The sequence below is a fragment of the Lipotes vexillifer genome, unplaced genomic scaffold (genome assembly GCF_000442215.2).
Source record: "Lipotes vexillifer unplaced genomic scaffold, Lipotes_vexillifer_v1.1 scaffold1699, whole genome shotgun sequence".
Taxonomy (NCBI): Eukaryota; Metazoa; Chordata; class Mammalia; order Artiodactyla; family Lipotidae; genus Lipotes; species Lipotes vexillifer.
Genome location: NW_006796961.1, coordinates 287,075 through 298,291, shown reverse-complemented (window position 1 = coordinate 298,291; position 11,217 = coordinate 287,075). Strand labels below are relative to the sequence as shown.

Here is an 11,217-nt window from a genome sequence, read left to right as displayed (position 1 = left end):
CTGAGTCCACTGGGCTCTCCGGATACCTGGATCGAGTCCTGTGAGTTGTTGTTATCCACACCACATCCAGCTCAAGGAGGGTGACTTCTCTCTCCCTTGCAGAGGACTCCTGCCTTCTGCTCACCCCTCCCTCCCACCCACCCACCCTGGCCGCCTTTGGAGGGCTGCCAGACCCCACCCCAGCCCGTCAGCAGACCCCTCAAAGAGTCACAGGACCGCTCCCCTGAGGTTTAGCATCAGTCTTTAATGCTGTCACACTGCACATTGACAAGTCACACACTTTGGTCTTGTGTTGGCAGTGGCAACTTACAATGAGTCTAAAGGTCTGAGCACCAGACTGGCCTGCAAGGAACAGATACTTGTTCCTACATGTCTCCCCCCACCCCCACCAGGTTCCTTCCGAATTCCATCATGGCCCCTTACAGAGAGCAGCAGCTGCTGTGGACTGGTTTCATTTGAGTGCACACCAACTTTACACGGAATTATAAAAACATATTTACAGACGTTCCACAGTGCTCCTGTAATCAGAAGCAAAGACCCTTTTATCAAAAGGGATTATACCTAGGGCTGTGCAAAATGCAAAAGGATCAGATCCTTTTGAGAGTCCAGAGTCCATTAAACGAAAAATTACCTGGGCCACTGGTAAATCCCAGGTGTGCCAAAGATTGCCTTACAGAAAAGGAAAGTGAGCGCACTCAGCCTTGGAGCCAGGGGTTGAGAGGACCCCCTGCTCCGGCCAGGGCCCCAGACGCTCGAGGGAGAGGCAGCTGCACAAGTTACTCGCTCACTGGAGGCCGGCTCCCTTGATCTTGCTGGAACGAGAGAGAGGTATTGCTTGTGGGAGCTGGCCAGGCAGTTCGGCAAAAATAGTCTAGGTTCTCAATTTGAGATGGCAAGAGAAAAGACGGGATTCTTCAGGGGAAGAGTAAGACGTGAGAGACAAATACAGAATAAAACATGAACTGATTACACAACAGAAACTGAGAAGTGTACAGGGCCTGGTAACCAAGAAGGCAGGTCCATACCACGTCTAACACCTGCAAGCAAAGGGACTACAGAGGGATCAAGTCCAGCTGTGGGTCTGCCTCTCCCCCTGGGCAGGGCCTGGGGGAGGAGGGTGTGGGCCCATCCCGGAGGGCGGCAGGACCCAGTGGGGCAGACTGGACTGCCTTTTCCTGCTGTCCCCACCACCTGCCTCCCTATCGCTCGAAAAACCACTTAAGTCTAGTGCACGACTTTAAAAGATTGTGTAATATATTCTCTGGAAAACATTCAGCAGTACGAAAGCCCGCCCTGGGCCCTCCCGCCCTCTCGCGGGTCCACAGCTGGTGGAACAGTCTGGAAATCCTTGAGCTCTGGAAAGGTCCCTGGTCAGTCCTTGGGGAACACAGTTGACTATATCGGAAGAACCTGCTCAAGAACGGTTCTTGACGTCTGGGGAATCCTTTCGGGGAAGATCACTTCAAACTCAATAATAAGGTCCCCACGTTTCTCGGGCATTTTGGGGAGAGGAAGTCCTTCTCCAGGAACTTTTCGCCGCATGCCAGGCCTGATGACATCTTTGAATACAACAGGTATGGTCCTGCCGTCCAGAGTTGGGACATTCACTGTACAGCCACACAGAGCCTTGGAAAGCAAACGGACAACATTAGATAGAGAGTAGCTTCGGAAGCTCACATCCTGCCCAGAGGATGTTTAATGTAGGGTAAGCACCATGAGGCCTTTGTAGCTAAGATCCTGCCCCCAGATCCACCCAGGTCACCAGCACAGAAGCTCTGGAAAAACAGCCCTGGAAAGTCTTGTTGCTACTGCACCTCCCAAGCCTGGCACACACCAAGAGCTCAGAAATATGTGTCAAGCAAATACTGAACTGTGTCAAAAAGCAGGCTTCTCCCTCCAGACGTTGCCCTGCCTAGTGCCTTACCTCCCGAAGGGTGATCCTGGCTGGGTAAATGACATCAGAGCCATCTCTCTTAAAGATATTGTGTGGCTTGTCCTTTAAAACAAAGACGATGTCGGCTGGAATGTTGTTGGAGGTCTGGTCTCCTTCCTTGGGGAAGGTGATTTTGGTCCCTTCTTTCCACCCCCGCTTCACTTCAATGGTCAAGATTTTGTCTTCGTTGCGAATGCTCTTTCCATCAGGGTTCAGCCGCTTATGAGAGATTTTCATTTTCTTGGTACAGCCGCTATAGATCTCTTCAAGTGATACCCTGAGATCATGGGTGACAGGGGGATCTTGCTTCCTTCGGGTGGGCTCTTGGGCAGGGCGGGAGCGGCCAAAGTTCATGTTGGTGAAGCCACCCATGCCCATGGGGAAGCCTGAGAATGGGTCATCGATGTCCATGCCTTCCTCCCCGTTGCGCTGCCCAAAAAAGGTGTCAAAGGGATTTCGGCCACCGAAGAACTCAGCAAACATGGCGTGAGGGTCTCCATGGAATGTGTAGCTGAAAGAGGTACCGTTAGCACCACCGCTGCTCCCGCCACTGGGGCCACTGCCCTTTAGGCCTGAAAAGCAAAAGCAGAAGAAATCAGATGGCTGGCTAGGAACTTAGCTCTCCAGGAGCTTTTCCTTAAGGAAAAAAGCTTAGGAGCCATTGCGGGAGGGATTTTTTTAGCCTGTCTGGGAAGAATAAGGAAGAACCCCAAGCTTTTACCTCCCACTTGCAGCGGCAAAAACAGAACCCTTACTCCCCAAGATAGGTAGTTCATTGTGGCATGACAGTAGTGAAAGGCTCAAGCTCTGAGGAGGCCACATCTCTTGGCGTCACCCAGGTCCTCACACCTGAGTAACCCATCCTTCCTGCAATGTTACAAGGAGTACAAAGAATTCACTAACAGATCCGATGAAAAAAGCACAACCCAGGATCAATTTTCACTAAATGTTTACTTTTAAATACTTTAGGGCTAGAGACGTGTGGGAGAGTAGAGATGAAGGTGAAACTGTAAACGGAGACTTTCAAATTCTCACACCCTGGCACTTACTGCCACCATTCTTATATAAAAAGCCACTTATTTCTGAAGACCAAGCCCAAAAGCCAGCCTGAGTCATCAACGGGCAACTGGACAACAAGAAAGCTTTCTTTTTCCCTGAAGAGGGCTACCCCGGGGAGGCTGGGCAGAGACATGCCCCATTGCTCCATACACCTTGACGGCCGACTACATGCCCGGCACGGCACGGAGCCAAGTAAGCACTTTACAGGGATTACCTCACTCCACCCTCGGAAAGCTCCGGGAGGTCGCTCGGCTTTAACTGTCACTCTCGTTTGCAGGCTCACTACACGCAGGCTGTGCCCGGCGCTCAGCCAGAGGCCCCACCCTGCACCTCGCCCAGGTGAGCCTAGGGCCCGCGGGGCCACAATGCCACCAGTCAAGCTAGGCCTCCGAACCCTCTCCTTCTGCACCCCGGACCGATCGGGGCCGTGGGCGGAGGCGGGCGCCCAGGGAACGGCAGACCCAGACATACTAGAAGCTTCTGGGCGAGCAGCGCAGCCAGGGCTGCTCCTCCCATCGGGCGGCCGCCTATCCGAGAGCGGAGGCCCGTGTGGCAGGAGGGCGGGGGCTGCTCGCCCCCGAGGCCCGGGGCGCCCCCCACTCCCCGGGACGTCGCAGCGTGGCCGCTGTGCCTCGGTTTCTCCGCCTGTCAAACGGCGGGGCCGCGCCCCCGGCCACGAGCGCGCACACTACCTTCCTCCCCATAGCGGTCGAAGATCTCGCGCTTGCGCGGGTCGCTGAGCACGTCGTAGGCCTCGGCGATCTCCTTGAACTTCTCCTCGGCGCCGGGCTCCTTGTTCTTGTCCGGGTGGTAACGCAGCGCCTGGCGACGGTAGGCCCTCTTGATCTCCTCATCCGACGCACCGCGGGCCAGGCCCAGCGTCTGGTAATAGTCCTTGCCCATTGCCTGCGCGTAGGGCTCGCCGCCCAGCTGTAGCCGTCCCCCGGCTCCGCCGCCGCCCGCTCCCGGAGTCTATATACACGCCCGGCGGAAGCTTCCAGAGCCCGCCAGCCCCCTCCAGAACCTTCCGCCACGCCCCCTACGCAGTTTCGACCAATCGCCGCCGCACAGGCTGCGACGCACAACATCCGGGGCGGGGCCGCGCCGCCAACAGCCCCCTGCGCGCGGCCACGCCCCTTCCCGCTCCGTCCTCGGCAACGCCTCCCCGTGGCGCGCGCCCCCGGGAGACGGAGGCTCCGCCCACCCTCCGCGGGAACCAATAGATATCTTGCTTTACTGCTCCTGACTACCCGGCCGGCCGCGCAGCCCGCCCCCTGCCTGGGTCAATAGGTTACGACGCACTGCTCCGGGAAGGGGCGGGGTCGGAGGAGACCCCGCCCCTTCCGTAGCAGAAGCAAACGTGCCCGCTCTTATCTCACAGGGCGTGGGAATCAGTTCCTGCCAGGAGTCTCGGGGCGGGCGAGTTACCTAATCTTTCCTTGCTCCAGACACACACCCTGCTTCTGGGACTAAAATTATCCACCCGCCCTCTTCTACCGGCTGTGGGGAGAATGCACTTCGGAGCCCCGGTACTGTCCCTGTCCTCACCTATACGGTACCCTGTAAAGCGAGGTGAGCACCCGGGACCAAAGTTCATCTCCCTGGAGAGGTCTTCTCAGTCCAGCTCCTTAAGCCTTTCAGTCTACTGTATTCTCAAGAACCCCTGCCACTGAAATTTAAAATTACCCTGTTCCTTGGTTTTCATGCTAAATGTCACCCTTCTCCCAGCCTGCGACCACCACGAGGGCAGGGACTGGGTCTTGTCAGTGCTGGGTCTCCAGTGGCAGAAACGTGTCTGGAACCGACGCTTCGTAAATATTCCTGGCTGTTTTTAATACACCTGCTTCTTTTTCCCCTCCCCACTACCTTTATGATTTGGGGGAGACATGGGCGTGTCATACACCTCAAGACCTCTGTTTCCTCATCTGTGGGCAACATGATCCCTTTCGGCTCTGAGAGTCTGGGGTGTCTGTGGTCAAGGGCAGGGCTGACGGGGTAAGAAGGCTCAGAAAGGGGTACCACCTGAGAAGGGAAGAGGGGTGGGTAGGTGGTGGTGCCCTGTGAAGGGGAGAGTTTCCTGGAAGAACTGCTTGGGAGGTCTGGGCGGTGTGACACTGGCTCTGGAGCCAGACAGCCCAGCCCATTCTTGGTTCCAGCTCTTCCTGGCTGTGTGATCTTGGGCTGGTTACTGAGCCTTCTAGGGCCTTTAGCTTCCTCATCTGTACAGTGGGGGTAGTAGTTGTACCTGCCTCATAGGGCTTTGAAGTTGACGTTGATTCAACATTTTTGAAGAGCCCAGGACAGGCCTGGCCTAGAGGAAGTGCTGTCAAAGGGGTGACTAGCCATCTGGTTGAATGGTGGGCTGCTGAGCCACCCGCCTCCTGGCAAAAGGCTTCTGTTAACTACTGCCCTTGTGCAGGCTGGAACTCCTGAGAAAGATGCTATGGCCTTCCCCTGCTGTCTAGCAGGGGGATTCCGGCCATCCCTGGCCACCCCGACCCCAGGGTAACCGTGTCAGTAAGGACTCTGGACTAGGACACACACCAGCTGACCTGGGAGGATGAGTCTGGGCTGGGTGCCATGCGGCACAGCACTGCAGGGTTCCTGAACGAATCATGGAGGGGAGAGAGTTTGATTTTTTTAAAAGCTACATAAACAGATAGCGGGAGAGTCACCATGGGGAAAAACTCAGAGCTTGTGGATTTCCTCACACTTATAAATTTAAGAGTTAACAGATGTGGCAGCCTCCAAGGGTCTTCACATAGCCCTGAGTGGGCCAAAAACATCATGTGAAGGGTGTCCTTGTGTTTAGGGGCAACCTGAGAGCTGGGAACTCTCCCTTCCTTGAGCAAGCCTGGGTCATGTTCAGGAAGTTTTAATTGTTCAACCCCCCCCAAAAGAAAAAAACAAACTCAACATCTCTTCTTATGGCTATGATTTTTTGACCTGGACACTCACTGGGCACTTTGGAATGTTATTGGAAAAGTGGCCTCTGCAGAAATCTCAGCACAGGTTTGAGCTCTCAACTCAGAGAAGAAGAGAAGATGTGATGGGTAGTTGTATGCATCGACTTGGCTAGGCAGTTGTACCCAGTTATTCAATTAAATACTAATCTAAGTGCTGCTGTGAAGGTGTTTTGTAGATGTGGTTAGGTTAACATCTATAATCAGTTGACTCTAAGTACAGGAGATGACCATTGGTATTGTGGGTGGACCTCATCCAATCAGTTGAAAGGCTTCAAAAGCAAACGCTGAGGGAATTCCCTGGTGGTGCAGTGGTTAGGGTTCTGTGCTCTCACTGCCGAAGGCCTTAAAAGCAAATACTGAGGTTTCCCTGAGGACGAAGCATCAATTCCTGGCCAAGAGTTTCCAGCCTGCTTGTCTGCCCTGCAGATTTCAGACTTGCCTTGCCAGCCCCCACAATCGTGTGAGCCAATGCCTGAAAGAAATCTCTTAATACACAGACACACTCACAAACACATATATCCTACTGGTTCTGTTTCTTTGGTATCCAATAGAACCCTAATATAAGAACTAAGCAGGACTTCCCTGGTTGCGCAATGGTTGAGAATCCGCCTGCCAATGCAGGGGACACAGGTTCGATCCCTGGTCCAGGAAGCTCCCACATGCCGCGGAGCAACTACTACTACTGAGCCTGCACTCTTAGAGCCCACGAGCCACGACTACTGGAGCCTGCATGCCCTAGAGCCCGTGCACCACAACAAGAGAAGCCACTGCGATGAGAAGCCCGCGCACCGCAACGAAGAGCAGCCCCCGCTCACTGCAACCAGAGAAAGCCTGCGCGCAGCAGCGAAGACCCAACACAGCCAAAAATAAATTAAAAAAATAAAAAGAACTAAGCAGGTGAGTCTGGAGTCGGTCAGCCTCCGTTGAAATCCTGGACCCACTATTTACTTATTTACTGCCTGTGTGATCTTGCACAACGTGCTCTACCTCTAGAATTGCTAGGTATGTCCTCCATAAAATGGGATAAGGGTAGATCTTACCTCCCAGGGTTGCTATGTGGATGAATTTGAGAGGGGCCAGGAAATGAACATCATAATAATAGCTAATACTGACATGGTCCTACTCTGTGTCAAGCCAGTTCCAAGCACTTGATCTGTATTAACTCATTTAATCCTGACAATAATCCTATGAGGTTGGACTATCATTACCTCCGTTTTACCGGTAGGGAAACTGAGGCTCTGAGAGATCATGTGACTTGCCTGAGGTCACCCAGTGAATAAAATGCTGAGGTGTAAAGTGTTTAGCATACTGAGTATGGTAAGTACTCAGCTTATGTTAAGATGTGATTCAGATGATGATAAAGACTTAATTTTTTAAAAAAAAGCATCGCCATTTTTTTCAGCTCTTCTCTTCATGAAAAAGAACTTCAAAAGCATTACAGCCATACAAGCTAACAATCTTCCCCTGGTGGAATACCCATGTGAAATAAAAACCTATGTTCACATAAAAACCCATGAGCAAATGGTTATCAAGGCTTTATTTGTCATTACCAACAGCCATTAAAACCTAAATATCCTTCAGTGGGTGAATGAATGAACTGTGATCTGGCAACATGATGGAATACTATTCGGCCATAAAAAAAGACTGAGCTACTGACACAGGAAACAATGCAGAGGAACCTCAAATGCATTATGTTAATGAAAGAAGCCAGATTCAAAAGTCTATTTACTGTGTGATTCCATTTTAAAGGACCTCTGGAAAAGGCAAGAGTATTGATGCAGAAATTGGATCAGTGGTTGCCAGGGGCTGGGATCTGCTGCAAAGGGATACAGGGGAATTTGGGGGAATGATGGAAATGTTCTATATCTTGACTGTGGTAGTGGTTACATGTCTGTATTTATTCAGAACTCTACACTAAATAAGGTGAATTTTACTGTATGTAAATTATACGTCAATAAAAAGAAAATAAATCCCATGGACTTAAAAATTAAAAAGGCAGACAAGATAGAACTTGGGAAACCTCTCTCTGGGGCTCCTGACACAGTGGAAAGTTGCTAACCAGCCCTGGCTTGTCTGCTATAGGCTTTACCTTCCCTCACACAGCTCTGACTCAGCTTCATCACACACCCAAAAACAAGCCAAGCCAGGTTCCTGGAAGAATCAAGATCCTATCTTACTTGCATGTGGGAAATAGAATTTCCCCTTTGGAAACTGCTCTAAGGGACTTATCACATTTGGCTCAGCAAATACCAAATGTATTTATTTGTCACCATTATGAATCAGCCACTGTGCTGGACAATCTAGCTGTCCCTACCAACAGGTATAGTCAGAGCCGTGGTACAGTGTCATGAATGGCTTGAACAAAGTGGTCAGTCTTCATTCTGAGGGTGGATTTGGTTTCTGCTGGCAGACTGACTACTGGAAGACAGGTGAGGCCAACAAGGGGTCCTCACACCTGTAATACCCATCAAAAACAAAGGACTTCTTTGCAGGCTGGATCATGCCTTTCTATGCATTTCTTGTAGGTGAGGAGTCGGGCAGAAATGATTTTTATGCCTCGGCTGGCACACAGCATAGTAGGTTCACAAAATTATTTGGTGCCTGTTGAGTGAGTTCAGGGCTCAGGGAAGCAGTCTCGAAAGGGAAATTCCAGAATGTTCTGAGTCTGTAGGAATGTGTGTGGAATCTCCAAAAATGACATCTATGTGGACACCAGACGCCTTGCCTAGCTGGAACCCAGTGATAGGGAAGACATGCTTACTCAGACCACATTGGAGAAGCTGGAAATGGGCAGAACTGGCAAAGTAGCAAAACATGGCTGTGTTTTAGGGTTTCAACCCTGCCTCCTCAGCATCTCAGAAGTAGACACCTCAAGTAACTCAACTTCATACGATTTAAACTTGTGGCCTCTGAGCGAGTAGTCCCCCATCCCCCTCCATGAGGCCAGGGAATGAGGCCTGTTGGTACATAAAGGATCTCAAGATACTGTGAGCCCCACAACTGCTAACAGGAAGAGATCTGTACAAGAGAAAGTACAAGTATAAAACACTATGTTTTCATCTGTTTTGCCCAGATAGGCCCGATGAAAAAGGTAATGAATTTCTGAAGACCACAGCCTTAGCTTCCTTTACTTGGAGACAGGGGTCCCCAAAAGCTGTAGCTTCAGAAGTCTCTAGAGCCTAACCTGGATGACTAAGTGCTGAGCATTGACTCACCTTCTCCCTGCCCTGCTCTCCTGTGAATCAGAGATCTATCTTTGAGGACTTCTCACCATGTCCCTGATGCCAGGCCTCTGAATTCTGAAGGGTTCAACAGTTGATGAAGGCTCAGGGGCAGGGTCTGGAATCAGGAGAAAGTAGATAAGGTGAGGGAGTGTGCCAGGTCCTGTCTTAAGTGTGTGTGAGTCTGTGTGTGTGTGTGTGTGTGTGTGTGTTTGTGTGTGGTGGAAACCAGCCTCCCAGCCTGCTCATGACAATCAATGGAGCAAAAGCATGGCATGACCCCAAACCAGCACTGTCCAGTAGAGCTAGTGTGCCAGCCACATGCAAGCTGTGTTTGATTTTAAATGTTCCAACAGGCACATTAAAGAAGTAAAAAGAAACAGGGGAATTTAATGTTAATAATGCATTTTAATCCAATATATCCAAAATAATATCATTTCAACGTGTAATCAACATAAAAGGTGATTAATGAGGTTTTTTGGTTTTTTTTTTTTTACATTTTCCTTTTCGTACTGTTTGAAATCGGTTTGTGTTTTATGTTTACAGCACATCTCAGTTTTGACCAGCCACATTTCTAGGGCTCACTAGACACATGTGGCCAGCGGTGACCATACTGGACCGTGCAGGTAGAGACAAATGTGGCCTCCCTGCCCATCGAGTCAAGCAAGGTGGGGCGGGGGCTTGCATTGAAAGGGGAGTGAAGACAGCCCCAGAATGGTTACAGGTTGGGGGCGGTTCCAGAAGGCTTTTCACCACCCATTTCCCCTTTCCTTTCCTCCCATTCATGACAGATACGGGTCCCCTAGCCAGAAAGGCCTCTCCATCCAGGTGCCCCAGCCCATGCCTCCAACCCCTATCCCTCTCCCGTTGCTCCCCGGTATCCCCCGGGGGCCGCCCACCTCGGAATTCATCGAGTCGAGCTGCCCACCACGTGGATGCTGCCTTGTACGTCACTCAACTGCTAGCTCCCTCCCCGCCGCCTTGCAGTAACCTTCGCTTCCCTTGGTTTCCACAGCGACACCACCAAGGGGCGGGGCGGGGGGGCTCGCGGCGCGGAGGCCCCCTTTGATTGGTGGGTAGCCAAGCCCCTTCTTTCTACCGACTCCCCTCTCTCTTGCCCGCGCTCCGCCCCCTCGGTGGGTCCTGCAAGCTGATTGGCTAGCCCCGTGGCGAGAGCGGCTATTTCTCGTTCAGACCTGCCCTGCTGGGCGAGGGCGAAGTGGGCGCCCCGTGCGCTGATTGGCTGGAGGGGCGCGCGCGGCAGGGAGGAGCGGGGCGGACGCGGAGCCGCGGTTAGTCTCGCGGGGAGGTCGTGAGCGTGTGAGGTATTCCTTGCAGTGTTGCGCGCAGGTAGCTGCAGCAGCAGGAGCAGTAGCCGCCGTGTGAGGGAGCCATGAAGCACTCTGAGGTAAGAAACGAAGAAACGGGGGCCGAGCGACCGCCGCAGACCCATTTTTTTCTTCGTGAGACAACGGGAACTCCCCCCCTTTCTCGCCCTGTGCCGAGCCGGAAGGCGCAGGCGCAGTAGGCGCGCGTTGTGCCCCGGGGCCACTCGTAAATCGCAGTGCGCATATGCGGGGGAGGTACTTCTAATTCTGCAACCCAGGCTGTTTTGGGGTTGCCTTTTCTTGGGGTCTCTGCAGGGCCTGGGAAGCTTACAGGTTCCTTGCAGCTCCCCCTGCGGGATGAGTTGCAGACTTTGGCAGGGGAGGAGCGAGGGTGTGGAACCCTTGCTTCCGGTCTGAGGGTGTCTTGCACAAACCTTGCACCCTGCCTCTGCCTCGGGCTTTGGAAGGGGCTTTGCAGTCAGCCCAGAGAGGCTTGATCTTTGGATCCCTTCCTCGCCTGGGACGTCTCCCTTGAGCGGCTTAGGCGGTGAAGGTGTAGGTCCAGTGCTGGCTCCCGCCGACCAGCAAAGCTGATCTTTGTTTTCTGTTAATATAAGAGATCATCTCAGTCAACCCCTGCGTGTCACCGAGGAGAAATCTCACACCCATAACCAGTCTTGAGGTCTAGGTCTTCTGACTCCTAACTCGGG

General features: G+C 52.4%; 2 protein-coding genes across 2 annotated transcripts in view; one reads left to right on the top strand and one right to left on the bottom strand.

The window, feature by feature from the left end:
* Positions 1-224: 224 nt before the first annotated feature.
* On the bottom strand, positions 225-4,019 carry DNAJB1 (DnaJ heat shock protein family (Hsp40) member B1). The gene is made up of 3 exons (XM_007469042.1): positions 3,685-4,019; positions 1,925-2,505; positions 225-1,626 (listed from the first exon to the last, which is right to left on the bottom strand). The coding sequence occupies exons 1-3, from the start codon at positions 3,893-3,895 to the stop codon at positions 1,396-1,398; spliced, it is 1,023 nt and encodes a 340-aa protein (XP_007469104.1). The 5' UTR covers positions 3,896-4,019; the 3' UTR covers positions 225-1,395.
* Positions 4,020-10,443: 6,424 nt separating this feature from the next.
* TECR (trans-2,3-enoyl-CoA reductase) overlaps positions 10,444-11,217 on the top strand; it is a 28,852-nt gene continuing 28,078 nt past the window's right edge. The window contains exon 1 of the mRNA XM_007469041.1: positions 10,444-10,587. Coding sequence (XP_007469103.1) covers positions 10,573-10,587 — 15 coding nt within the window. The 5' untranslated portion in view covers positions 10,444-10,572. The remainder of the gene's footprint in view (positions 10,588-11,217) is intronic.